General features: G+C 60.7%; 2 protein-coding genes across 9 annotated transcripts in view; one reads left to right on the top strand and one right to left on the bottom strand.

The window, feature by feature from the left end:
• Nucleotides 1–8,647, top strand: part of GRAMD4 (GRAM domain containing 4) — a 78,091-nt gene extending 69,444 nt beyond the window's left edge. For 6 of the 7 annotated variants that reach the window (XM_032644264.1, XM_032644267.1, XM_032644266.1 and 3 more), the window contains 9 exons: nucleotides 467–538; nucleotides 921–964; nucleotides 1,039–1,148; nucleotides 1,833–1,987; nucleotides 3,562–3,706; nucleotides 4,467–4,560; nucleotides 5,314–5,398; nucleotides 6,249–6,317; nucleotides 6,559–8,647. In XM_032644264.1, the coding sequence (XP_032500155.1) occupies nucleotides 467–538; nucleotides 921–964; nucleotides 1,039–1,148; nucleotides 1,833–1,987; nucleotides 3,562–3,706; nucleotides 4,467–4,560; nucleotides 5,314–5,398; nucleotides 6,249–6,317; nucleotides 6,559–6,663 (879 nt within the window). In that variant the 3' untranslated portion in view covers nucleotides 6,664–8,647. Of the gene's footprint in view, nucleotides 1–466; nucleotides 539–920; nucleotides 965–1,038; nucleotides 1,149–1,832; nucleotides 1,988–3,561; nucleotides 3,707–4,466; nucleotides 4,561–5,313; nucleotides 5,399–6,248; nucleotides 6,318–6,558 lie in introns of those variants that run through there. The other variant, XR_004351625.1, reaches the window with a different exon arrangement.
• A 2,529-nt stretch (nucleotides 8,648–11,176) lies between these two features.
• The window catches only part of CERK (ceramide kinase), a 51,417-nt gene continuing 34,810 nt past the window's right edge, over nucleotides 11,177–27,783 (bottom strand). For both annotated transcript variants that reach the window (XM_032644262.1, XM_032644263.1), the window contains exons 4-11: nucleotides 27,392–27,537; nucleotides 22,140–22,214; nucleotides 21,191–21,343; nucleotides 18,675–18,780; nucleotides 17,320–17,396; nucleotides 16,448–16,653; nucleotides 15,502–15,710; nucleotides 11,177–13,754 (exon numbers count right to left, since the gene is read on the bottom strand). In XM_032644262.1, coding sequence (XP_032500153.1) covers nucleotides 13,682–13,754; nucleotides 15,502–15,710; nucleotides 16,448–16,653; nucleotides 17,320–17,396; nucleotides 18,675–18,780; nucleotides 21,191–21,343; nucleotides 22,140–22,214; nucleotides 27,392–27,537 — 1,045 coding nt within the window. In that variant the 3' untranslated portion in view covers nucleotides 11,177–13,681. The remainder of the gene's footprint in view (nucleotides 13,755–15,501; nucleotides 15,711–16,447; nucleotides 16,654–17,319; nucleotides 17,397–18,674; nucleotides 18,781–21,190; nucleotides 21,344–22,139; nucleotides 22,215–27,391; nucleotides 27,538–27,783) is intronic.

Genomic DNA, 27,783 nt, shown 5'->3' with positions numbered 1-27,783 from the left:
TGTCTGCAGGGGCCCCTTTAGACAGGGTCAGGGAGGGTGTCTCTGGGGAGGCAGGCCCGTGCCCTTTGGCCCTGGTACCTGGAGTCTTAGGGAGGTTCTCGCTGAATGAACTCAGACAAGCAGGACGAGGTCGGCGCCCTGCTGGCGCCTCAGTTCCCCCGCCTGTAAAGCGCGGGTGGGTGCGGGCTCTGTGGTCTCAGATGCGCCTCTGAAGGTGATCTGTTCAAGCAGCCCTGCCCACCTGGGGGGCTGCCTACCACCCTCTCAGGCACCAGACGGGTGTCAGCTAGCACAGCTGCCCATGCTGCTCCCTCGGGCTGGGCCCCCCAGGGATGCCCGTCCCTCTGTGTCGGGGCAGCAGAGACCTGGTCCCTGCCTGGGCTGGGAGGCCTCCTTGCTGTTTTTGTCAGTAATTTCTCTGAACTGATCAATTTCAGTGGAAATTCTCTTTCCCCTTTGACTGAAGGAGCCTCCAAAGGAAGACCTGACCGTGTCTGAGAAGTTCCAGCTCGTGCTGGACGTTGCCCAGAAAGCCCAGGTACCGCTGCCGGGCTCCAGGTTGGGGGACCCCAGCTACCCAGCCCTCCAGACCTGGCTTGTCTGGGTGCTGACACCCGAGACAACCCGGTTGGTGGGGACGGCCCTCTTGGCTTGGTCTGACGCCGGTGCCCCAGTTGGTGGAGGCCCTCCTGACCAGTGCCAGGCGAGCTCCTGGGAGGGTGCGGGCCTGGGTCCCTCATCTCGAGCGGTGCCTTAACCCATGATTCGGACCGGACCATCACCCGGTCCTCGGCCTGGGAGCGGCTGGGCAGGACCACGGGCTCCGTGGTGCCGGCCGTGGTCTCCCGGGTGCTGGGCGTCTCCAGCATTGCCCTGTGGCCCCGGGGGTGTGTCGTGACCACAGCTGCTTCTTCACACAGAACCTCTTTGGCAAGATGGCTGACATCTTGGAAAAGATCAAGAAGTAAGTTGTCAGCCCCTGGCCGGCCGCGTCTAGGCTGCGCCCGCCACCTGCTGAACCTCCCCTCTCCTCTCCAGCCTGTTCATGTGGGTGCAGCCTGAGATCACCCAGAAGCTGTACATCGCGCTGTGGGCCGCCTTCCTCGCCTCCTGCTTCTTCCCCTACCGCCTGGTGGGGCTGGCCGTGGGTAAGGAGCCTGTGGACGGTCAGCGCGACGCGCCGTCCACGGTGTGTGGGTGGGGGGCGGGCAGGGGGTGCCCCGCCTGAGCTGGAGTGTTGGCTGTGGCGGTCACACAGTTCGGGGGCCTCATGGTCTGGGCACTGTGCCCACCTGCCCTTCGGCCCCCAGTGTGCAGGTGGGTCCTCAGTCTCTCGCCCCCTCACGGCACTCCTCACCAGGAAAACCAGGGCAGGCAAGTGAGGCCGTGGGGGGAATGACAAACGCCAACGCAAGTGCAGCGTGCTCCGGGCTGTCTCGTTTCTCTGGGGACCTGGGCCAACGCAGGTGCCCTGACCGGGAGGCGGGAGCCCCTGGCCGTCACTGCCGGCTCACCGAGTCAGGGGCGGGCAGGCTGGGGACGGGTCCCCCGAAGTCCTGCTCACGTCCCCTTTGGAGGATGGTGACTCGTTAGGGACAGGTTAGTGTTTGGCCTGAGCCACCTCTGGGTTAGAGGTAACAACATACACAGAAGTGGCTTCCCTTTCAGCTGGGGTCACTTCCCTGCCATGTGTAACCACCCCAGGACCATCGGCCCACACCTGGGTCCCGGGAGGCCCTCCATGGAGTGCCCGGCGGGGCGGGGACCGCTGTGCTGGCCACGGGGGCAGGGCCGCAGGATCCTGGAGAAACGGGACCTCATTCTGCCCCCAGGACTCTATGCCGGAATCAAGCTTTTTGTCATCGATTTTATCTTCAAACGCTGCCCGAGGCTGAGAGCCAAGTATGACACTCCCTACATCATCTGGAAGAGCCTCCCTACGGACCCCCAGCTCAAGGAGCGCTCCAGCACCGCCGTGTCACGCAGGGTAGGCCCCGCAGTGGCCGGGAGATGCGCCGGCCACACTCCGCTGTCCCTCACTTCCGGCTTGTGGGGAGGCTGGTGTCTGATTTTCGGGGCCCTTGAAACAGACAACTTAAGACAACTGCGGGGGTGGATTCACTGTGACCGGCTCTGCTGTCCCAAGGTCCAGGGCGGGAACCCTGGGGCCGGCCAGCCCTGGGCAGGGGACAGCTGCTGCGGGAGGCTGTGCAGAGCTTGGAGGCTGGTCGGGGGGCCCCTACCCACCTAGACTGGCTGGGGAGTGGGCCCCGCCAGGCGAGGCCGGCCCCCAGGCCAAGGGCAGGAGGGCACAGGGCGTTGGCCGTGACTGCCAAGACCCTGGGAGCCTTGGGAGCGGGGAGCCCTGGGAGTGACTGATCTCTGGGTGGGTGCCAGGTCCCTGCTGTTCCCAGCAAGCGAACAGCAAGGCCGAGATGGGCACATTTTGAGCTCATGGGCTGGGACTAGGTGGGAGGCCGTGTGGGCATTAGGCACCCTGTCCAGAGCCAGGACGAGGAGGGCAAGCTGGCCTTGGTGCTCTTCCTGGGGTCTCAGACTAGTGGGGACGTTCTGGGCTCAATAGGACTCCCATGGAGGTATGGAAGGGCTTCCTGGAGGGGGTGACGTTGGATTTCAGAGTCTCGTGTATGAGTGTTCTCTGAAGAAAGGTTGTCTGGGAACTGATGCTTTTGTCCGTGGGAGGGAAGCTCTGGGTCAAGTGTGGGTCAGGCTTCCTGGGTTCTAGGACAACAAAGCTTGTTGGGGCCCCAGACTCGCAAGCCAGGTGTGCGGCCGGGCAGGCAGGAGCAGCCTGCACCTTGGGGAGCCGGTGGGTGGGCTCTGGTCACGCAGACGGAGGTGGACCCAAGGGGTGAGGCCCAAGAGCAGGCAGCCCGGCTCCCTGAGTGTCATAGACCCGAGAGGCTGGGGGTGGGCTTCCCGGGGTGGGGGGCGACCCCACCAGGGCGTCCCGCGGCCGTGTGTCTGCGCGTGCTGCTTGCTCAGCTGGTGTTTACCGCCTCGTGTCACGAGGACCCACCTTTCCTTCCGTGGCCGCACGTGCGTGTGGTCCCGTCCGGCCAGCTGTCGGACACGACAAGGTACGGTGTCCGTGTGGTACCCACACCCCCACGCCGTGCCCTGATGCCGCGCGTTGCTGTGGTCTGACTCCGTTTGACTTGCCAACCTTGCTCTCGGTGGCCTGTCCTGCGGCCGGTCCCGGTGTCCGCAGCGCGGGCGTGAGCGCCGGACGGTTCCGCACTGACCGCACGTGCTGGGTCGGGCTCGGCACAGTGCCTGGGGCGTGCCGTCGCGGGGAGAGGGTCTGCCCGCCGCAGCCGGGCTGCTCTGCCCAGGCGGGGGCTCGTGGGCGAGGAGGACGCGACCCCACGTCTGGGTGTGCCTGCCTCTCCGCTAGTCCGTCCACGTGTGCGCGGTGGGGCCTGGGCGGGGCGAGGCGAGGCTGCGTGCGTGCGTCCCGAGCGGCCCCGCTCTCCCCCGCCCGCCCATCCCCCCGACCCCGGCCGGCGGGGCTGACGGGACGTCGTGTGCCCTCGGCAGCCACAGACGGCCTCCTCGCGGAGCTACGTGTCCAGCGCGCCCGCCGGCCTGAGCAAGGACGAGGATGCCAGCCGCGTCCACGGCGCCAAGAAGAGCAATTTCCATGAAATCTTTAACTTGACAGAAAACGAGCGTCCGCTGGCAGGTACGTGTGTACTGAGCCCGTGGCCAGGCCAGGCGGGGTCGCCCGCCCCAGTGCTGGGGGGCCCGACGGGGGCCGAGGGAGGGCCGGCCGCCCGCCTCCGCCTTCCGGGGCGTCCTGGGCGGGTGGGTCGGAGGGGCCGAGCGCGTCTGCAGTGGGTGGCTTGACAGCGGAAAGGCAGGCCGGCCGGCCCCGAAGCGGAGCCGCAGAGCGCCACGCGTGCAGGGGCTTCCCGGTCCCGCCTTGGCCAGCTCGTCCCTTGCTGTGGCCTCCTAGAAGGCTGGGTGGTGACAGGGGACTCGGGAGACCAGGGCCCTGCTCGGCCTCCCCCGAAACTCCTGCGCTGCCCGGCTCTCCGTGCGGCGGGTCGGGGGCCCTTAAACGGCTTGGCCCGTGTCGTGTGTGATACCAACTGCAGAAAGAGAACTTTGGAGAATTTAACTTTTGACCTTCTCCTGAGCCCCTTTTCTGCTGACCCAGACCGTGAACCTTGAGGGTCGTGGTCGTAGTTGGATTTATTTAAATTGTGCTTTTCCTTTAAAAATAAAAAACAACAAAATCCCTGCGCGTTGACATGGGAGGGGAAACATCTGCTTTCCGGAGGCTCTCACAGGCCACTTTCCTCCCACTGTGGGTTTCCTCTGCTGGTGGAGGGTGAACGTCAGCGCATCCTTGAGAAGCCAGGGCTTGAGGGTTCCAGCGTCGAGTCAGAGGGCGGGTATTTCCAGTAGGAAAGGTCACGGGCCGCTTTTGTCCCCGTCAGCGTGTGAGAGCGGCTGGCGGTGCTGCTTGATCAACAGGGACCGCAAGATGCCCACCGACTACATCAGGAACGGGGTCCTGTACGTGACGGAGAAGTGAGTGAGGCTGCCGGCGGCTGCGGGCGGGCGCGCCCCCCGGCGGGGGCCAGGATTAGAGGGGGCTCCTCGCGGGCCCCGCGGTCCAGGCCGGCCCAGCCGTGGGGACCCCTAGCCCTGCCGAGACCCCAGCTCCTGCTGGCTCGCGGGCCCCCGGGTGGGGAGGTGCTGCCTCTGAGCTGGACGCAGCCGGGGCTGCACACCGTCATTTCCCCAGGCCCCGGGATGCCCTGGTCTGGGTGCTCAACGTCGTGTGGCGGGAACCGTGCGGTTCCCCCAGCCAGGGCCCTGGCCCTAGGGCGGCAGCAGGGTTCTTGTTACCCTCCTTCTGGGGTGTAGCGGCCCAGCTACCCCCAGGGGTGGGAGGGGGCGGAGCAGGTGCAGGCTGGGGTCTGTTCTTAGCCCTGGGGTCCCTCGGCCACCTTGCCCCCGACTTTCAGCCAAGGACCACCTGTTCGTCTCTGCCACCTCGCTGGAGGAACTGGCCGAGGAGACCGACACACAGGTCTCTTGTTGGGCGTCCTGGGGATGCTCACGTCACGGGAACGTGAGTCGGGTTTAGTGTAGAGCAGTGGGGTTTGAACCCGAGAAGCTGCGAGACTCGGTACAAATGAAATCGGTTGTAAGAGGCCAGCGCGTCGCGGCAGGTGAGGGGCCCTGTGTCTGGGCTGTGGCTGCAGCCGCCGGGCACGGTCCCCTCTGGCTCACCTGCTGGGCTGTGCTCTGTCCACCCCTGCCCCCTGCCGCCGGTAGTTACCTGTGCTTCGAAAGCTCCAAGTCCGGCTTCTCCAAGAGGAACAAAGTCATCAAGCTGGTGGACATCACGGACATCCAGAAGGTGGGTGCGGCCCCTGCTCGCCCTCACCCCCAGTCTCAGGAGCGGAGGAGCGGCGGGGTCGCGAAGCCGGCGGTCGAGTTGGGAGCGGGGTGCGATTAGAACAAAACGAGGGGTGCCGTCTGGACTGTCGGGCAGGCGTCGTTTCTCCCCGCGGCAGGGCCCCGCTTCTAGGCGGTGTCTGTGCGGAGCCCCGCGGCCCGTCGTGGGGTATCCACGTGCCGCGGGCTGTGCGCTCTCTTCTGCCGGGTGGACCGGCGTCTGGTGTCCTCGCACGGACGGTGTGTATGGGGGTGGGGTGGGCAGTGAGCTGGGCCCCGGCAGCCATCTGCCCCTTGGCCCTGAGACACTCCCCTGGGGCAGGCTGTCCCGTCTCCGGCGCTTCCCAGCACTTTCCCTCGTGTCACGTGGAGCAGGTACAGGTGTGCGCAGAGCCTGACACACACACCTGGCGGGGGGGGGGGGGGGGGGCAGGTCCACCCACGCCCCCTCTGGGCCTCCTGGGTGGGCCCCCAGGGGTCCGCTGGGTAGCGTCTCCTTCCCTCTGAGGGTGTGTCAGGAGCACCCCTGTGGCTGTGGTGGGTCCCTCCCTCCCAGAGACATGTGTGGTCGGAGGAGCAAGATTGGGTTGGGGGACCTGCTCCCCCCACGTGGTGCTCCTTGGGGGGCCCCGGCGAGGCTGGGCGGGTGTGTCAGCAGGTCTAGTGCTCCGCTCACACTGTCAGTCCTCGTCCTCTGCTGGCTGGGGAGGCCCAGGCCCGTCTGGGGCTCCGTGGAGAGCACCCTGGGGTGTGGGGAGGGTGGCCCCATCTCCAGGGGGGCCCGTGGTGACAGGCACGCCGTTGGCTTTCAGTACAAGGTCCTCTCCGTCCTCCCGGGGTCGGGCATGGGGATTGCCGTGTCCACGCCATCAACACAGAAAGTAAGTGCTGGGCGGGGGCCGGGGAGGCGGCGGCGGCGGCGGCGGCGGCGGCGGCGGGGGGCCGGGCGTGGCTCTGAGCGCAGGTCGGCCAGGCTTGCGGCCGGGCAGAGGGGCCTGGGAATCCCCTCCCTCCCTGGGCAGGAGGCTGCGGCCCAGCGCAGGTGCTGGGCGGGGGCGGCGGCGGCTCTGTGTGGACCTGGCCGCGCGTGGACACGCTGCCGGTGCTCCCCCTCCCCGCCAGCCGCTGGTGTTCGGCGCCATGGTGCACAGAGACGAGGCGTTCGAGACCATCTTCAGCCAGTACATGAAGATCACGGCGGCAGCGGCATCAGGCAGTGACAGCTAGTGTTGGCTCGCCGGGACGTCGCTGCGAGTTTTTCTTTTTTTAACAATTCGGTAGTGGAGAAAAATTGGACATCCTCGTGATCTTTTGCAATAACCCCCCCCCACCCCCGATCTGTGGTTTCTATTGTGTTGACCCTGCGTTTTACAGACCCCTTCGCTTAGGGGTCGGGACTCTCGAGGGCGCGTCTTGCGGACGCGAGGCCACCGGGAAGGATGACACGCAGGACACACCGCCAAGCACAGCTGCGCCTTCTCTGTCCCCACCGGGTGGAGACCGGTGCGGCCGCACCCCGGCTCTCGGAGGCCAGCAGCTCTGCCACACCAAAGCCATATGAGGAGCACACGGGGCCCTCCCCGGGGTGAAGGACGCCGGCGACAGGCGACGTGGGGGCCCCTGGCCAGCGCCATGAACGGGCCCGTCCTTTAGGGAGACCCCCGTGCACGTCCTGGGAGCGCGGTGCTGACCAGCTGGCCGGGGGCCCGAGATCAGCTCCTCAGGAGGAGGCAGAGTGCCGTGCGGTGCAAAGGCCCAGGAGGACGGCCGCTTCGGGGGTGCTCCGAGCCCCGGGGCCGCCCCCGCCTCCAGGCTGCTGTGCTGGGGTGGGAGTGGACAGAGCGCCTCAGGCCCGAGGGGGCCCAGGCTGGCAGAAGGCCTGCCCACGGGGGCTGTGCGGGGACGCTGGGGAGGTCGGCCGGCTTTGGGGAGTGACCGCGAGCAGAGCCCAGAGGTCGGGGTCCGCAGCCCTAGTGCCTGCACACACTCGGCGGGGAGCGGGGAGAGCCCTCACTCTCGGGGAGGTCAGAGCGCGCGTCTCGCAGGCGCGGTGTCCCATTGGGACTGACTGGCCAAAGGCCTCGGGGACGGACACGCCCAGGAGACGGCGGGGCCACCCGAGCTCGGCACACTCCCGACACGGGCACCTCCGGCCCCTCAGCTTGTCCTGAGTCCTCTGGGTGTCACGGAGATCGTTGTTTTTTGAAGAAACAGAAGATTATATTTTTTACAGAGAGCAAGCTGTTTTTCTTATTTTTGTATCGTTTTTCAGACGTAATTTTTACCTTTGCTCCCCATTTGCTGGTTGGGCGGGCGATTCAGTGGCGTCACCCCTGTCACCCCTTGGTGGGGGGACCCCGCGGAGTGCGCTCGGGAGCCACACCCACCAGCCAGACAAGCACACGCCCCGGCCCAGTCGTGAGGTCCCGGGGCCCTGCGGTGGCCGCCCAGCTCCTGGTCTCCCTGGCGTTGGTGTCTTGTGACCCTTCAGAGACGAAGGCAGAGCCCGCCCGAGACCTGGGCTTTGCCCCACAGTCGGTGCGGGCGGACCGGGTTCTGGGGGGGCTGCGGGGCTCACACCCGGTGGGGGACCCCCTCTGTGCCCGGGGCAAGGCAGGGTGGGCCCGGAACTGGCCCAGGGTGACTGCGGGGCGACGCCTGTGGGCGCTGCTCAAGCCCCGCTCCCCGGGGCTGCCGTGGGCTCGACACGTGTCCCCGTCAGCACCGTGGGACTCTGTCCCCACGCACTATGGGTGTGGCCCTGCGTGGAATGGACTTGCCTCCTTCAGAGTGGCGTGGTTTGGTTTGAGTCCCTTCTGAGGAGCAAGGGAGGTGAAAACTGACCGCGTGCGGGGTGGCCGTCCTCAGCCGCACAGTGGCCCACGGCAGGTCCCTCTTCGGAAGCCCAGGGCCCCTGCCGGGAAGAGCACGGGCCTGTGCGGGCTCCCTGTCGGGGAGAGCCTGGAGTTTTATTGAGTTGTTTAATTTCTGCGACTAATCACTGAACTAGAATGAATGTTCAGTTTTTTCTGTCTGGAGCTCAGTCTACTGGATCTGTAAATACTCGTTACCAGTGTAACTTTTGTTCAACAAAAGGATTGTACTGTATGAAGTACTGATGAAAAACATGCCCCGTAACATTTTTTTAAAGAAAAAGTCTTGTATAAATTATAAATTTTTATTTAAATAAACCTGTAATGCTTTGTGCTAAGGTCGGGGGGCTCAGTTTTCCTGGCAGGGTCCCCGCGCACCGTGGGCACCTGGAGTGGGACAGGCTGGCACCACGGGCCCCTTGCGGTGGCCCAGGGTCCCTGTGGCCACTAGCACTAGAGGGCAGTGGGGATTTCAGCACCAAGGCGGAGGAGTGAGGTGGGCACCCAGGGAGTGGGCTGGGGGCGGGGGAAGCTGTAGACATTGGGAGGAGGGAGGCAGGGGCCCAGCTTCCAGAAGAAGGAAGCCAAGGATGGGTGGTGGCCAGTGGGGGAGGAGCGTCCAGGGGCTGGCACATGCCACGGGGGCGGGGGAGCTCAGGGATGGGGCCGAAGCAGCACTTGCAGTTTGGGGTACAGGTCCTGGCCCCGCCCAGAGGCGCCTCCCCTCGGGGGCCCTGGGCATCCCTGGGACCAGCTGCTGCTTGCAGCCCTCCCCGAGGTCTGAGGCTGAGGGGCCCCTGGGCAGAAGGGTCCTTAGTAGAGCTTGTGGCTCAGCTGGTCCAGTTGCTGGCACTGGACCCAGAGGGATGCAGGAACCTACCTGGCTTCTGAGACCCCCCCCCCCCCAAGGTCGCACGCTGACCTGTGCTGGGGACAGACACCCAAGGGCCCCCTGCACCCTGAGCCCCTGGGAGGCAGAGGCCTGCCCAGGTCCCTCAGGGAGTGGCCAGAGCTGGATGGAAACCAGGTCCAGTGGGCCAGCTCCGTGGTGAGGGGGGCGGCCTTGGATACCACATCCGTCCACCTATCCCTTCATCCATCCATCCACCTGTCCATCCGTCCACTTCCGGCGCTGTCCTAGGTGCTGGACACAGCAGTGACGGGACAGCGGTCCCTGGGGAACCTGGCAGACATCAGACAGACACCCCCGGGAGTGCTGTCCCCTCACCAGTGACTCTTCTGACGACACACCCAGGCTGTGATTTTGCAGCTAAAATAAACCTCCTGGTCCCCTACCTACGCTTGAAGCTCCCTCTCAGCCTTTGCCCCTCTTCGTGGCGGGCCCTCTTCCGACAGCCCACGTGCGCCCCTGGCCCCGCAGGGCCAGCCCGACGCCCGTGCCTCCAGCTGCCCTCTCGTCCACAGCGAACCCCGCTCCCTGGAGGGGAACGTGGGGTGAGGAAGGGTCGGGAGCTCAGGGCGTGGTGGTGGTGGGGGAGACTCCCACCCGCCGCGCAGGTGGGCCTCCCCAGGTAACGGCCCCGATTCGCGCATTTTACAGAGGTTTCGTTATTTCACGTGTCGGTAAAGCAGCACACACGAGGCTGGTCACTGTTGAAAACGCGCAGCAACCTTCTTCAGTCCCCGTGGTTTCCTCCGCAGGCCCGTATGTTTCACTGTGTGCCTTTCAGGGCACAGCTCTGAAGGCTGCTCTTGGCTTTACCTTTTACCTGGGGGTCCAAGGGACAAAAAAAAGGGGCCGTTGGTGCCCCTGTAGAACTTGGGCCTTTGTTCCTGGGGCGACAGAGCCCCAGCAGGGCTCCCAGCAGAAGCCACCACTCGCTGCAAATCAGGAGAGCGGTCACCCCAGGGTAGCGGGTGTGGAAGGGAACACAGAGGGAGATGAAATGAACTTTCCTGCTCTTGAACCGGGGTTCTCTTCATAGGTCCTTACTGTTAATAACACAGCATGTGGGGATGTGTGATGGGTAAATAAATAAGGTCACACGCTGACCAAAGAGGGGCGCTCACGATGAGCCCAGGGTTGTAATCCTGTTCTCCCCACAGTATTTAGCCAATGGGCAAAGCCGAGTCCGACATCCTTCGCTGTAACAGAGACTGGAGTGAGGGGTGAGGCGACCCTGAAGGCCGCCGGAATCTCGGGGAGCAGCCTCTGCGGGGGAGCTGAGGGTCCGGGAGATCCCCCCGTGTGTGGGAAAGCCGTCCGGCTCGCGGAGATCTGACCCCCCAAACACGCTGGAACCGGGAAGCCCAGCCCCTTCCCGCTCTGGACCCCAGTGTCCTCCACTGTCAAAGGGAAGGGAGTTTGGGCTTCCAGGGTAAACTTAATGTACTGGGGAATTTTATATGGAGACGCTAACGGAGGAGAAGCGTTGTTTCATTGAGGTTTGTTGGCGCAGCACCACCTCCGTGCTCACTTTGTCTCCAGGGACAAAGCGGGCCCAGGAGAGAAGAGGGGGCACACCCTCACAGAGAGGAAGATATGTCCTTTCAGGCAGATGGGGGAGGGCAGAGGGCTCTTTCTGGCATCTTGTCTTCCGCTCAGAACAGTCCTTACGCCAAAGTGGCACATTTCGGGGTGCCACGTTCTGAGCCCCTCTCATGGGTAAAGCAAGGAAGTGATACCCTCACATTTTGAAACAGTAGTTACCTCTCCGGTGGAGGCAGGGCAGGCTCAGTCCACAAGGGCACGCAGGGAGCCTGGGGGTGAAGTTCAGTTTCTTGGCTTGGGGGGCAGGTACCTCATTGTTCATCTTACTCTTGTTCTTTAAATTGTATGTGTTTTCACAAAAAATACTCTGCTTTGAAAAACAACGGGAAACTCGTAAGAGAAAAAAGAAGCTAGGTCCTGCCCAAAGTAACAGCTTTATTTGTCTTCTCAAACACATCAGAGCAAATTTCACCATTTTCTAATCTTGAAGCCAGCAAGACTAGAAAGGAAATGAAGCCACCTCCTGCCCTGTTACACGGGACCGCAGTGAGGACAGAGCCGGCCGCCCGCCCAGGGGCCTGACTGCTGCACCGACAGGCCACACGGGACGTTACCGACCTAGACTAACGCCGCTCAGCGACCCCAGGTTTTCACTGTCCAGCCATCAGTTCTGATTTTTTCTTAAAATCCTACAGTGTAGGCGCTGGGGTCGCTCCACTCAGGGTCCTCACGCGCCGCAAGGTCCAAAAGGTACTCCGGCCCCGTGACGGGGTCATCCACGGCCCCCCCCCGGGGTGGGGCGGGGCGGTCCTCGGACAGCCACACAACCTCCAGGGGCAGCTCCAAGGTCTGCGATTTTTTTTTTTTTTTTTTGTGGTACGCGGGCCTCTCACCGCTGCGGCCTCTCCCATCGCGGAGCACAAGCTCCGGACGCGCAGGCCCAGCAGCCAAGGCTCACGGGGCCCAGCCGCTCCGCGGCATGCGGGATCCTCCCGGACCGGGGCACGAACCCGCGTCCCCTGCATCGGCAGGCGGACTCCCAACCACTGCGCCACCAGGGAAGCCCAGGTCTGCGATTTTGAATGTCGGCAAGCAGTCGGTGAACGTCGCCAAGGCACGCGGGAACCACGTGGCGTGGTGGGGTTTCTTCCTGAACGTAAAATGCCTACCCTCTGACCTGGACGGTTTTTCTACAATTGGCAGTGCATTTCAGGGCAGGCCAGTGATCGGAAACATTTCCCAGGGACGATAAAGACTGGAGACCCTCTCAGGGACCCTGGTGAAGCAGCGCCGTCAAGTCCACGGCGCCCGCGGTCCCCCGCGCAGAGCTCGCGCACCTTTGCTTCCCTCCCCATCGAGGGCAAACATCAACAAGACGGCAGCATCTCCTTTCTCATCCTCAGACTTTTCACTCCCCCGCCAGTTATCGAATCATGCAACTTGCACAATCAATCACTTAGTAACGTGGTCTCCTAAAAAGCCACTGTTGAGGCTGCCCTGGGCGGGACTGAATGGTGAAACAGGACATTTCACGTGTCCTTCCAAATAGAAATCACTGCAAAGGCATTCCAGAAATAAACGATGTCTGTTAGATGCTAAAGCGGCTGCCCGGACCCTGCGTGAAAGGCGGCGGCCGCTCACACTGCCTCTCGTAACAGTCAAACTCCCTCTTCACAAATCCAAGGTGAGGCTGCCCCCTCTCACGTTTCAGCTAAAGCTGTTTCAGATGCGTCTTCCACGCACCAAAGCACGAACACAACGAAACGCGGCCCAGGCGAGGGGCGGCCCTGGGCCCGGGGAGGCCCCAGCACTCGAGCAGAAACGAACGAAAACACTGACAGGACACCGTTCATCCTCTTCTGGTTTAAAGGCCAGAACTTTCAATAAATATATAGAAATAAGTTGTGAAGGTAAGAAAGGAACAAACCTGGACCACGTGGTACAGACTCGGGGCTGCGCCTAAGGGACCCCGGGGCGTGGGACCCTCCCCTGGGGGTGGGGAGCTCGGGCTGGAGTTCACACAGTTGGCGCAGGAACGTCTCAACGTCTCACCCACCGCGCTCGGCTGCTTTCTGTCTCCCCACAAAGCCCAGCTATGGCATCCCCGCTGTGCGGACAGAAAGCTCGGGGATTCCAAATTTAAGAGTTAAAACCCTTGCGAGGGCTTTGCAAGCCGCCCGTCTCCAGAGCTCCTGACTTGTCCTCGCTCCCAGCTGGATTGTCTAGAAACACCAGTGTGACTTTTCAAGCTGCGGTAGCGTCGTTACTGGGAGTGTTCTTCTCACTCGCGAGAATGGGCTACTCTGGAAGCGTCGCTTCGGGCAGGACTCCGACATTGCACTGTAGTCGCCCGGGACAGGAAGGGTCCAGTAATAACGCCTTAATCGCAAGTTAAGATGCAGGTACTACAAAGGCAAAGAGAACCCACTACTTTCCACAACTTGATCACAAGCTACTACAGGGTAAGTCCTGCCAAGCGGACCGGTGACCCTGTAGACACTCGTGTCCTGGTGGCGTGACCTCGACGGAAAGCATTCACGTCGCGTTGTCCCTACAGTTATTGCGAGAGCGCCACGAGTGGGCCTCTTTAACATCTGCGCCGTCAGCGTGGCTGAAATCTTAAGAAGCCAGAGGCGCTCCCAAGTCAACAGGCGCCACCTGCTGAGGATAAGTTACGTGAAACGCAGCCCAAAGACCCACACAGAACCGAAAATGCCAAATATGTCCACAGAATTGTTGACAAAAGGTGCTTTTTCTAAAATCAAGATTTAACTATCAAAAATAAATTTCTAAGTTTGAATGCATATCAACGTAATTGGTCTGCAGTAATTTTCTTCAATACGCTCCCGCTTCGCAAGCACGGCGAGAAGGCCGGTGACGCGAGGCCGGTGACGCGAGGCCGGTGACGCGAGGCGGCGGCTCAGCGGTGCGACTCCTGCTTCGAGTTCTCCTCGATTCCTCGTGCAAAGAGCCGGACCAGCTGGCAGTGGACCCTGCAGAGACAAAGGGCCACACTCAGACCCTGCGCGTCCCCTGACCCTCGGCCCCCCAGCTGGTCGAGGGTGGAGGTGGGCCTCACGCACCAGGACGGTGGGTCTCACCGTGGCAGTCTCTGGTCCCACCTGGCAGCGACAGGCCGGGGCGCAGAGCGACTTCCTGACACTCCTGAGAGACCTACTCTGCAAAGAGCAGCTGACGGCCAAGTGGAGATCTGGGACCCCGTAGACCCGGTTCTAATTCCGGCGCCCCACCCGCGAGCAGAAGCCGCCTCTCTCCCTGCCTCGGCCTCCTTATGAGGACGGAGCTGACGGGGCCATGGGGAGGGTCCCCAGAAGGGCAAGCCCGAGCGAGTAGGAGACGCGGGAAATGTGCAGTCACGGAAGACAAGTGTCGCCACGCCAGCCCGACCGCCCGCCTTCCACAGAGAGCCACAGCACGTGAGCGGGGGCTCGCAGGTCAGCGTGGGCTCTCAGGTCCCACTGGCAGTGGCGCCGTCCCACGTGATGAATGACGTCACAGCCTCCTGAGAGACGGTTAGTCCCAGAGACCCCATAAATAAGTGGCTCGCTGTTCAAGGCAGCGCAACCTTTATCAAGACGTGTAGGATCTATTTCACAAAAGAATGCCTTTTTTAACTTTCAGCAATTCATAAGCCGGCATTAAAAATAATTCCGTTTCCTTAACTTGTGAAATGAGTCTACAGGAGCCGAACCCCTGCACGCACGACTGGCAGGGCGGGTTCGCTTGTGACCTTGGAGCCGCCTCTTGTCCTGAGATGTGAGCAGGGCGGTCACTGCCACACTGGCCGCATCCTGGTCGCAAGAGCCGGGAGCACGCAGACGGGGACTGGGGGAGGCCGGAGAGCCTGCCCCTGCCCGCGGCTTTGGCTTACACGCTAACAGGCAGGAGACCCAGCTGGGACCAGCAGCTGGTTGGCCGAGAAGCCATTTAAAGTGGGGATGATAAACGGGGATACTACGCAGCACCCTGAAACATGGAAGGGCGCGCCCGCCACCCATCCGTCCAGGCAGCGGGGGCGGGGCCTGCAGGCTCGCTCCTGACCGCCTTGCTCGTGTTAACACCCACCCTGCTATCGCCAGCGAGAGTCCAGTTTGGATTCCTTAAGGTCGACCAAGATCCTAAAGCCATTGGTCACAGGACAGAATCCTTCTAGAACTTTACAGTTCTCCCTCAGTCTCTTGTAACTGTTACACACACACCTCAATCAATAGCCTTTTTCTAAAAAACAGTTTCCTTTACTGTGTCTTTCAGTGGGGCAAAAAACCATGTTCTTGGCACTCCTATTTCATCTGGCGATGTAATAAATACATATAATAATCAGACTTCAGATTCCTAAGTCCAAACACAGCAGGCCCAGTAGGTTCAGAGCCGGAGGGGCGGGCCTGGTGCCTGGACCACAGCACGGCCGCAGCATCTCCGGGTGGTCAGTGGATCCAGGACTTGGAAAGTGCCCACAGAGGCGCTTTGTTAGTTTAACTAGTGAGGAGACAAGGGAGGGAACGCCAGTGCTGGCAGTGCGGGATGTGGCACAGAAAAATAAAACTGAGGGGCTTCAAGACCTGTGAAAAGACCGACCCCTCAGCATCTTTCCAAACCTGAGGTCACGGCGTCTCCCTGGGGATTTCACCCGGGGAAACACACGTGCGTCTGTGACTCACTCTTATGCTTCAGGCTGTGAGGGTGCCAGGCCCACAGAGCCCCAGCGCCACCTTCGCTCACCTGACCTCGATGGCAGGGCTGCTCAGAACCTCCCCGTCGCAGTTCCAGGCGCTGCTGGAGACGGCGCAGCAGCACGGGGGGCGGTCGCTACACAGCTGCCCCAATCGCTTCTTCCCGCGGCCCCGGACGCTGCCGTCCTTGTCCTCCGCAGGCTTCGACACAAACTGGAACTTCTTGACGCGATAGACTTCGACGAAAGTGAAGTCAAACTACCAAGAGACAGCAGGACGGAAACGTGCTCTCAGCGGTGCTGCGCTGGGGGCGGGACAGCCGTCGGGGCCTCCCGGCAGCTCCCCGCCCCGCAGCTTGGGGACAAGAGAAGTGGTCACCACAACTCTCACAACCCGGTCCCATCCACAATGAATGACACGGAGTAAAGAGCTCCGCGGCTCCTGAGCAGCGACTTGTACGATTATTTACCTTCTTAACGAGCAGTATTTTAAAAGCCACGTGAAAACACTGTTGGCCCAGATCTTAAAAAAATGTAACAGCCACAAACTTGACTAAAATCATAGGCTGATCAGAAGTTGCAATTGTCTGGGTATTGTTAGACTCGCCCTCCCCGGCCCCGTGTCACTACAAGGGTGCCAGTGACTAAGGAAAGGTTTGCTGGAAGAGTCTCAATAGAACCCCTTTCCGGGAGCTGAAAGATTTTGTTGTGACCAGCAAGGGCAACAGAAGGTTGCACTGCGTCACTTCGTTCTGTTTTTACATAGGAAGAGAAACATTCACGCCTCCTAGTTTCTCTGCTCAAAGACTTTATATTTTTAAATGAGATTTTACAAGGAGTAACTATGACTAAGACTTTAAAATGGGTGAAATGCAAACAGAAAAATCTGTCCTTCTTCCCCTTGAATTCACAGCCGATCCTACAACATACAGATCGGGGTCACCCAGGTAGAAGCGGCCGCCGACGCAGGCCATGTGGAAGCAGTGGTGGCCTTACCTGGTCGCCCTGGTTGGTGTGCCTGACGAGAAACCTCAGGAAGTTGAACCGGGAGCACTTCCGGATGAGGATGAGGTCAGAAGACCCGTCTCCCAGGTGGGCGGCCGGGGAGAGCCCCTGGGGGCTCCGGGGACAAGCACAGGACATGTTGGTGGCGTTGATGGCCAGGAACTGCCCGCAGACGACCTTCCACTCTTCCACCTCCTCTGAAGCAGGAAGAAGCATCGCAGATGCTACGTTAAATCCGAGCCGGGCAGGCGGGCGTCCCGAGATGACCGGGAGGGGTCGTCTCTACAAACGCACCATGCGATGGCTTCTCAGCATCAACGCAAAGAAAACCGCGCCCGCCGCTGTGCCCGGCGGTCACCTCCCGAGAGGCAGAACTGTTTCTCGGGCCCTCGCCTGGGACTTGGGACCACGATCTAGAGCAGGGGTCGCCAAATCTGGCCCACCACCTACCTGACTGGGTGTGGCCTGCGAGCTAAGAATGGGTTTTACATTTCTAAGTGGTTGAAAAAAAAAAATCAAAAGAAGGAAAGTATCTTGTGACATGTGAAAATGACGTGAAACTCAAATTTCAGCGTCCACGAATAGTTTCTGGAGCCCTGCTGAGCCCACTCGCTGACCCCCGTTCCGGACCATTCTAGGGACAGGCGCCTGGCTGGTGCTACAACAGTAGTTCGGAGGGACGTGGCAAGATGGGCCCTTCCACAAAATCCCCTCTTTTCCCCAGAGTCTGGCAAAGGCAACCGCGCACTCTGCCTGGAGCTGAAGTGGAAGCAGGTGCCCCTGCAGAGGAGGGGGGGAGGGGCGAGCCCCGGGGCCCCAGGCAGGTCCCCCCGCCAACCGCGGAGCCGGCCCAGCCACGTTACCAGCGCTCTCCAGGCCGTACAGCGACCTTTTCCGCTCCTCCTCCAGCTGCCGCTTGCTCTGCCTGCAGACAAAGCACCTGGAGGACAAGAACACGCCCCCCCTCGCCTGTAACCTAGGCTGCAAAAGCATTTCGATTGTTTGCATAAAACAGGAAGTGCAATTGCAGAGGCTTCGCTTAAAAATACTTGGTTTGCATATTAATTTGAGTTCTCAGAATCGGATCCACTCTTAAAAATTACATAGACAACATATCCGTTTTGAAAGTTGATAAACATTACAAAAAGCAAACGGCATCCCATGAGGCCCTTCCGTTGGCTCTGGGGGGCGGGCTGAGCCTGGCCCTGACGCCGGGGTGGCGGCGGACAGAGCAAAGGACAAGGTGCAGATCCCAGCGCGGATTCCCGGCCTGAGACTTTGTTCCCTTTCACAAAACAGGTAACACAGTGGTGACCTGGTCCAGTCAGTTAACGAGCAAGTGAACGGCTCAGAGCAGCTGTCACGGGACTTGGTCGTCGGTCTGAAAGATGTTTGCGGTCCTGGGCACCGCTGGATGCAGGCCGTCAAACGGGCCAGGGGCTTTTGCTGGTGGAATTAGCTCATCAGCAACGGATGTGGCGAGGCCGTGCCTCTGTTTGATTTTATGGTCTCAAATTCTTCACTTAAAGGAGGAGAGGACCAGGGGAAGGAAGGGCCCACGTCTGAATGACCTAAAGGAAGAAGGAAAACCCCCGAGTCCATCGAAACCCCTCAGACTCTCCGCGTCCTCAGGCTGAGAAGCAGGGACGAGATGCGGGCTGTCGGGCCGCGAGTACAGGTGACAACCTGACGCTCGTTCCAGGTTAACCCAGGCACACACTGTTGGGCGCGGTGGGGACACACAGGGCGACAAGGTAGCATGGCTCGCAGAGGGGCCCCCACTGCCGGCCCGGGGTCTGGACTGGCCTCTCCTGACCACCCAGTGGGGGGACAGGGGGCCCGTCCAGCCAGCTCCACGGGTGCCCCGAGGGCGCGCACAGAGCTGTCCCTAAAGGGGCTTGTCTTCATCATTTCTCACATCCCCAGTGGGGGGGACAGCGGATCCCCGCACCGGAGCAGACGGCGTGGTGTGAGCCCTCTGCTGGGGAGACGACGGGGACCAGACCTGACCCTGGACCGCCCCGTGACCCAGGACCCAGCATGGGGGACACAGCGGGACCCCCTCAGGGTGCGTGGGACCCTGACCACTGGTCAGGAGGAACCAGCACCGCCCGTCTACATTGCCAGGTACTGCTCACTTCACAGCAGGAGCAAACCCCAGCCAGTCCCGCTTCTATCTCATCGTTTGAGCAGAAACGCACGTAAGGGATGTGCTTACCCCGCCCTGCAGGGTTTCCTGTCCCTCGGGGAGCCCACCGTGTGCTGTGCTGGCAAGAAGGACACTGTCCCTTCGTAGCAGTGATGGGAGAGGAAGGTCTTCAAACCTGAGAACAGAGAGAGACACATCCACATGCACCACTGCCTGTGCAGGAGGCCGTGCCGTCAGCGTCTGCAAAGCGTGGGCCGGGGCCCCTGCCTGGGGACAGAGTGTCTGCAGGAGGACGCGGCCCCCTCCCACTTCAGGCTGAGCTGCCACCACCATCACAGAGGACTGCAGGCTCCCGGCCACCAGGGCTGCCTTCCACACTGGCAGAGGGGACGTCTTGGCCACCAGTGACCCCTTGTCGTGGCCTCGACGACGTGGCCTGCAGGTTCCGCCCTGTGAAGCCCCCAGCGCGCCCCCAGGCTTGACCCCGTCATCCACAACTTTGGTGTCTTGGAGGAACTCGGGAAAAAGACCAGGCAGCACTGCTACCAGACCGTGGCCGGCCCCTCTGGCAAACTGTGGCGTGCTGTCCGTCGAGCTGCCTGCGCCCCCAGCACGCCCGGGGCTGCAGAGGAAGAAGCGAGCAGAGGCTGCGCCACGAGGCTGAAGGAAAGGAGCCGCCTCCTGACGTCGAAGTGCCAGGGGAAGCAGCAGGTGCCGGTGCCAGCGGCCAGAAGACCTACAGCTACGATCACTCACGAAGGCGGCTGCACTCAACAAGAGTCTCAGTGCAGAGGAAACAGCCCTCTGCTGGAAGAAGATGCCACCTATAGCACCGCCCCAGCTGGAGAGGAGCGGTCGCTGCCTGGCTTCAGAGCTCCAGAGGACAGACAGGCTGGCTCTGCGGTTAGGGGTGGCTTTAAGTTGAAGCCAGTGCTCATTTACCATCTGAAAATCCTGGCGCCCTTAAGAATTATGCTAAATCCACTCTGCCTGTGCTCTGTAAATGGAACAACAAAGCCTGTTTATAAACACATCTATTTACAACATGATTAACTGACTATTTTAAGCCCACTTGTTGAGACCTACTGCTCAGAAAAAAAGATTTCTTTCAAAATGTTACTGCTCGGGCTTCCCTGGTGGCGCAGTGGTTGGGAGTCCGCCTGCCGATGCGGGGGACGCGGGTTCGTGCCCCGGTCCGGGAAGATCCCACATGCCGCGGAGCGGCTGGGCCCGTGAGCCGTGGCCGCTGAGCCTGCGCGTCCGGAGCCTGTGCTCCGCGACGGGAGAGGCCACAACAGTGAGAGGCCCGCGTACCGCACACACACACACAAAATGTCACTGCTCAATGACAATGCACCCGGTCACCCAAGAGCTCTGAGGGAGATGGACGAGATGCATGTTGTTTTCACGCCTGACAACACAACATTCATTCCGTAGCCCATGGATCAGGGAGTCATTTTAACTTTCTTTTCTTTCTTTTTTTTTTTTTTAAAATGAATTCATTTATTTATTTTTGGTGTGTTGGGTCTTCATTGCTATGTGCAGGCTTTCTCTACTCTTCATTGCTGTGTGTGCCCTTCTCAGTGTGGTGGCTTCTCTTGTTGCGGAGCACGGGCTCCAGAGCGCAGGCTCAGTAGTTGTGGCTCGTGGGCTCCAGAGCGCAGGCTCAGTAATTGCGGCGCACGGGCTTAGTTGCTCCGTGGCATGTGGGATCTTCCCGGACCAGAGCTCGAACCCGTGTCCCCTGCATTGGCAGCTAGGTTCTTAACCACTGCACCACCAGGGAAGTCCCCATTTCAACTTTCAGGTCTTACTCCTTAAGAAATACATTTTGTAAGGCTATAGTTGCCACAGACAGTAATTTCTCTCATGGATCTGGGCAAAGTAAACCAAAAACCTTCACCATCCAGATGCCATTAAGAACATCTGGGATGATTCATGGGAAGAGGTCAAAATATCAACATTGACAGGAGTTTGGAAGAAGTTGATTCCAACCCTCCCGGATGACTTGGAGGGGTTCAGACCTCAGTGGAGGAAGTCACTGCAGATGTGGTGGAAACAGCAAGAGAACTACAATCAGAAGTGGGGCCTGGGGCAAGAGGGAGGGGATACGGGGATATACGTATGCATGTGGCTGACTCACTCTGTCATACAGCGGAAACTAACACAACAGTGTAAAGCAATTATATTCCAATAAAGATGTTAAAAATAAAATAAAATAGTACTATAAGTCCCTGCAAATAAATAAATAAATACAGCCAAGGAATTCATCTCAGCAACAAGTGTCAAACTTTGAATCCTACATCCTTTCAAACTTTTTCTGCATCTGAAGGCTGAAGGGTGCTGCTGCACGTGACCTGAAGCGCAGACCGTCACTTGTTTGTACGATCTGGGATCGACCTCCATTCCTCTTTGTTCCAGCTCTGAGCACCTGTGAGAACTGGCCTGTGACCGACGGCAGTGGTTCTCCGGGCACCCGGGACCCGTCAGACTCCCGCCCCCTGGTTTCCGTCTGTGAACGGGGCCCCACCCTGAGCGAGGCGGAGGCCGTGTGTGGAAGCTCCCGGCGTGGTACTCCGAGTTACCTGAGAAGTCGTATCTGACGAGACCCATCCACCGCTTCTGCTCGCTGTCCTTGATGATGTCCCCGTAGAAGCCGTAGCCCAGCAGGGACACCGAGTACCGCAGCAGCGTGCTGTTGTGATGCACAGAGGACACGTCCATGGGCAGCGAGTCCCCTGCGTAGAGAAGCCAGGGTGGACGCCGCGCCCCTCCGCCTGTCCCGCTGCACAGCGCCCGGCGGCCATGACGAAGCCACGGATTAAAGCGTGAGACAGGCAGAAGGCAGTCGAGGCCGTGGGCTGTTCTCCCGGGGTGCCCGGCCTCCTGCTCTCCACTCAAGTGACTAAATTTGACTCAAATTTCCAAAACGGGCTTGGAAAGCCGTTCCGTAAGGAGGGAAAAACAACGTGACCGTGAAGCTCGCTAAACGCCACTAACGGAAAGGAAGGTGGAAAAGGCGCCTGGCGTCTTCACATGTAAAATCACACGTGCACCGTCTGTAAACACAGCCGTTCTGTGACTCTGGATGACACGCGATGAGCACTGCCATCAGGGACAAGGACGGGCAGAGGGAGCCACACACGTGCGCTGAGGGCGCCTGGACAGCTCCGAGCAGCTTTACAAGCAGCCTGGGGCTTCCTACCCCGGGGGACGCGCTTTCTAGAGGAGCGGGGAGGAGGGGTGTGACTGGGGAGGCCTGTCCCCACAGGGCGACAGGAGGCCGGAGAACCACCGGGGCGCAGGCGCCGGGCACCCCAAATGGTCTGGGGAGGGCACCAGAGGGATCCGAGCAGAGCAGCGCTTCTGTTTCTGAAGGTCACCCCGCTGGATGGGAAGTGGCAGGGAAGGGTTGCAGCTAGGGCCCTGCGGGCGGACTGACGGGCACCCGCACGGTGAGGCGGACCGACACCCGCGTGTGCCCGGGGACCCGGGATGGAGCAAGCCAAGTGTGGCACTGAGAGAGGCACCTACCCACGACGATGTGCAGAGCCGAGGTCTCCGCGTCGTTCGTGCCAACCGTTGAGTAACACACACAGTCTGTCGACCCTAAAAGGGGGGAAAGGTCCTTAATATCACTACAATCACTTAAGATCCCAGCGTGTTTCCAGGTGAATGAGTGGTAAGCTCTTCCGTTTCTTCCATGGCCCTGGAGTAAGTAAGAAGGAATAAGCTCCGTTTGCCTACAAAATTAGTCACTGAGGTTGGTTCATCAAGAATACCATCAACCAGCTCCTCCCAGAGAGGTCAGAGACCCCTCCTGAGCCCGTCTGGGGGGCGGGGCCCCTGGGAAGTCCCTGCAGCGGTGGCGGCGGGGCGCCGGGGCGCCAGGCTCAGCGCTCTGCACGGTGTCCCCGCTCCTGGCTGCCACAAAGGCGGGCAGCAGCCCTGGGGCTCCAGACCCCAAGACCAGGGGGACTCTGCAGTGGGAAAGTGCGTGCAAAGCAGGGACAGCTCGTGGAGGTCACAGAAAAAGCACTGCAGGCCTGTGCGCGGCGAGACCCGGAGCCTCAGCCCACCCCTGGGTCATGAGGGCGCAGAAGCTGCCGGCTGACAGACGCGAGGGGCCAGCGGGACCCGCTCTGAACCCCACGGGCTCGGCCGGGGCTCTGCCTCCTCCTGCCCACACCCCTGTCTATAGAGTGGAGGTGACCCCAGAGCACCCAGCTAGCACCGGCATCCCGAGGGCACGGCAGTGATGCTACGGGTCCTCCCTCGGTCCGTCCTGGTTCTAACTGGGTCATCAGCAACGTCTCTGTTCTCCACCTGGGTGGGCAGAACACCTCCCTGGTGCTTGCTTATAACAGACTCCTGAGCCCCGCCCCACCCCCGAGATCCTGACTCAGTAGGTTTGGGTTGGGGCTGAGCGATCTGAACTTTAACACGTCTGCTGAATAGCCGAAAACCCTAGTCTAGATTTCCCAAGAATAAACCCTGACGGTACCCAGAATTGTGCCATAAGTGTTGCCTCAGACACACAACCAACACAGGTTGAGGCCCATCAGGGAATAACCATCCTGTTTACACTCACACAAGCTCTGGCCGCAGGCAGGACCCAGATGCTGTGCCCTCAGGCCCCGGAACATTCTATAAGGCCCTCAGCCTAAGGGGCGCCTGAAGGTCCATGGTTCTAAACAGACGCGCTGGATCGCAGGCAGTGTTTGTCATCTCTTAGAGCAACAGAATCTGGTCCAGTTTGAGATCAGAGTAGAAGCCTCTTAACTACTTAATCTAAGCTAACATATGCCGCCTTATGGTCGGAAACTTATGTAAACACGTACAGATTGATATATTTTTTGATACGTATATTTTTCTTTTTTGTTAATCTTAACCTGAAGACTTGAATGACATCTCATTCCAAAAATGAGCCGAAAAGTAAAACGGTTTAAATGAACATTTAAGATTACAGGAGTGACTTAATTCTTAAACTGGAATTAACAGTATTTAAGGAGAACTACATGGTTTCAGACTATCTTCCACACCCTTATTTTTCTAACTGAGGGTACCCGAATAACGGGTATAAACATTTCTGAGAAAATAAACTACGAAAGAGCCACGAAATTAACTTGAAGCACACCTTCACATCCCTAGAACTTCCCAGAATTTCCAGAGCCCACTTGCTCCCCTTACATGCCTACTGCACTGTTTACTTTCTTCACAAAGCATCCTTTAGAACAAAAACGGATCAGACATCCAACATCCCCTGCATTTTTTAAAAAATTAATTATTTTATTTTTATTTTTGGCCACCTTGGGTCTTCGTTGCTGCGCGCGGGCTTCCTCTAGTTGCGGCGAGCGGGGGCTGCTCTTCGTTGCGGTGCGCGGGCTTCTCATTGCGGTGGCTTCTCTTGCTGCGGAGCACGGGCTCTAGGCATGCGGGCTTCAGTAGTTGTGGCGCGCGGGCTCAGAAGTTGTGGCTCGCGGGCTCTAAAGCACAGGCTCAGTAGTTGTGGCGCACGGGCTTAGTTGCTCCGCGGCACGTGGGACCTTCCCGGACCAGGGCTCGAACCCGAGTCCCCTGCGTCGGCAGGCGGATTCTTAACCACTGCGCCACCAGGGAAGTCCCCTCCCCTGCATTTTATCAGATATAACTTGTATATTCAGCAATCTTTTAATCAGTAGAAATTCAGCAGTGATCTCAAATAAAAATGAAGAGACGAGTGGTCTGCACTTTGCACCATGTCCTTTTGACCTTTAAAGTCCCTCTTTATTTCTGGGTCTATCTAGAATCTAACTGCCCTATTAAACAGATGCTAGAATCAAGCTGAAAGTCTCATAAAGGGATCTGTCTCGAGCAGGGAAAAAAACCCCAGCACTTCTGACCAGCTGCATCATCCTTTTTACAGCCACAACAAAGATGGGCCCTCTTTGATGACCCTTCTCAACGACAGCATCTCGTCACAGAAGCTGCTTGAGAGGCACCTCGTGTGGGAACAGTGGGCAGGACAGGGACAGGCTGAAGGCCACTGGTCAGTCAGTCCTGGGCCGCACCTGGGGCAAACGGCCGGCTCTAGAGGGCTGGGCTGGACGTGGCCCACTTTTTCGAGTTCATTCACTAGGAGCTAACCGCAAACGCTCCCACTGAGGGTGTGAGTTGGCGCAGAACCTACAGGCACCTGAACTCTACAGAAAAAAGCAGAGGGCTCAGTGGGGGCTGCCCTGGGCTGGGGCACACGCATTCACTGTCACCCAAGCCCTTAGGGCCACAAATAGGGTAAGTGAACCGAGTTTCTAGTAGGTTTCAGGGGTCACTTTGCTGAAAAATCAGATGTTTAAAGAAGGTACTCAGCTCAGCATGCTCCATGGGGCCACCTCCCCCCTGCCCCCCCGCAGCTCCCACCTCCACCCTGCCTCTCACTCACCCTGCTCACGGCGGCACCACCCACAGCCAAGCCTTTCTTGCCTCAGGGTCACTGCCTGTGCCGCTCCTCCGGCCTAGAACATCGTGCCCCAGATGCAGGGCGCTGTCCCCCGCCCTTCAGGCACCTGAGTGGGATCACACGTGGAAGGCCCCATGCGCCCGTCCGGACCGTGCTCCCCCGGGCCCCACTGCTCTGTCCTCTCTGTTTCATGCTCATCACCTGCCTCTCCCCCTGGACTCCCTGCGTCCCCGCCGTGTTCCCTCGCGAGGCCCCCAGCGAGGCCGGCCCACAGGAGGCCAGCAGAACGTACGCAGGAGGACACACCGAGGGAACGGATGGACGGAGCACGGGGTGCCTGCGGGCCGTGGACCCCCGTGCTTTGGGCTGGCGGCCGGGGCACCAGCAGACAGCCGCTTCAGGGCAGGAGAATGTCTGATTCTTTTTCGTCCCCAAAACACCACTTATCGCTTGTTTAACATTCAGTCTGCTTCCGACAGCTCACTGTCCCCTCTGGGGACAACGTACCTCCCCAGTGATCTCTGTGCGGTGAAGACTTTATTTAACCCAGAGGGAGCGCCAGCTCCAGACGTAAGATCTGGTTCATCTCGGGCGCCAGGAGACTCCTGACCCCCAGCCCCTGTGCCCCAGAGCCACCTGCAGCCTCCCCCTCCTTGAGGCCCCGCGTGGGAGGCGGCCCTCCCTGAAGCTGTATCATCCGGCCCAGGGCAGAGGCAGCGGGCATGTACCCTTCTTCTTGCAAGCACAGTCCGGGCACTGCTGTCTCCCCGCCCCCGCTGTGCCGGCCTTCCTGAGACCTGAGCAGGCCCAGGCAGGACCACTCAGCTCTGAACCCCGACACACTGTCCCTGAGCTCCACGGCCAGTGCCCACAGCCCAGTGCCAGGGGGCTCCTGCTGGCTGCGCCATCCGATTCGCCAAGTCCCGCTGGCTCTGCGCCTGAAACTGTGCCCGAGTCACAGCCGACCACACACCCGATGTCCAGCGTCCACCCGGGACCCGGGCAGCCCACCCGCCACTGCTCTAGAACGGAACGCAGAGAGTGGTCTCACACGCGGCCCTCAAGACGAGAGCCTGACCCAGGGCCTTTCCCCAGTCCCTCTAGCCCCCTGCCTGAGCGCACAGCTGTTCCCATGGCCACCCGCTGCCCCAGGGGACCCTTGGCATGCGTCACTCTGCACCCGGCCCCTCACGCATGTCTCAGGAAGGCTCCTGGGACCCCCCCCGGAAGGAGCCCCTCCGAGCCACTCACCCAGACCCACGCCAGCGGCATCTCCTCTACCCTGCCCCGCTACTGGAGACCCTCTCCTGCCACGCTGGTCCGTGTGTCTGCTGAGCCCCACAGCAAGACCCGGTCCGCGCCAGGCCGCGGAGAAGCAGGGCGCCTGCCCGGGGGCACTCCCGGCATGTGGCATTGGCCTGAGCTCGTGCGTCCTTCGACCATTTTAACAGCCCAGGGTTTTAGGTATCAGAGCCACACAGGCAAATGGTGACAAGAGGCGTAAAGGAAAACCAGATTAGAATGTAGAAAAATAAAATTCACGTAGTCCAGAAACACCATGTACAAGGTTAAAGGACAAAAGCCTAGCTTGGCAGAGAAGTTGGAAAACACGTGACGCACTGAGCGGAACGTCCTTAACACACAGACAATACTGGGGCAGGTGGAGAAGGACAGACTTTCCCAGGTGGGGCAGGGCAGCCTCCGAGCCCCACCGTCCACGCCCTTCTGGGCAACCATGCAACCTGACCCTGGCACCCCGCATCGTCACCCAGAAAATGGGGTGACAGCACCGTTCTCAGAGCCATCGGAGAACCCGGATGTCTACCCGAAGCTGGCCTGCCAGGGTCCCTGCCGCTGTGGCCCAGACACAGGGTGACGAGGGTGCCTCCTTCCGCTGAGTGGTCTGCAAAGCCCCGGCTTCACCGCCCCCCCCAGCCGGCTTAATGCTGTGATTCTCCTAAGAGCTGGGTGCTTCCCGGAGACACCAAACACGCCGAGCCGGCCACCTCAGGACACGGCACGGCCGGCCCGTCCCACTCACACCCCGAGGCCTCCCGCCCCAGGTGCCCGTCACTTCTTCCAGGACACCGCCTGCCCCCCAGGCTCCCCTTGTCCTGCACTGTGCTCTGGGCCTCCCCCATCCCCCCCACTGCCAAACGGCCAACGCTTTGAGAGCAAGGACCACGCCCCCAGCACCGGGCAGGAAGCAGGCGTCCGGGGGGACAGCGGGACCCCTTCCCGCACGCAGCGGCGGTCCTGTGTCAGGTGCGTGGAGAGAAGAGCACACCTGAAATAAAGGGATGAGCCTCAAGGAAAACCCAAGGGTGGCCCCTCCCGGCCCACGTACCCGCGGGGATGATGCCAATCCTCAGCGGGCTGGGCACGAGTGCCGCCCGCGCTTGGTCCTGGTCCACGCCGGCGTCCCTCTGCGTCCTGCCCACCAGGCCGTGCAGGACCTCGCTGAACATGCCGTCTCCGCCCACACAGACGATGCTGCAGGAGGAACACAGGGGTCAGGCCCTCCGCACCCGCCCCGCACCACCAGCCCCCTCCTGCGCTGGCCTCCGAGCCGCCACCCAGGCCGCAGCTGTGCCCGTGCCCCGTCGGCCGGCACAGTCCCCACCCATCTCAGTTCACTCCCCGCTCCCGCGGCAGACCCCTTCAGACCCTCCGTGTCTGCGTCCCAGCCCTGCAGGGAGAGGCTCCCGATGCCCGCCGTAGCCACACGGCCAGGCTCTG

This window comes from Phocoena sinus, chromosome 10 (genome assembly GCF_008692025.1).
Source record: "Phocoena sinus isolate mPhoSin1 chromosome 10, mPhoSin1.pri, whole genome shotgun sequence".
In the NCBI taxonomy this organism is placed as follows: Eukaryota; Metazoa; Chordata; class Mammalia; order Artiodactyla; family Phocoenidae; genus Phocoena; species Phocoena sinus.
Note: the sequence above shows the minus strand (reverse complement) of the source record. Positions and strands in the feature narration are given on the sequence as shown.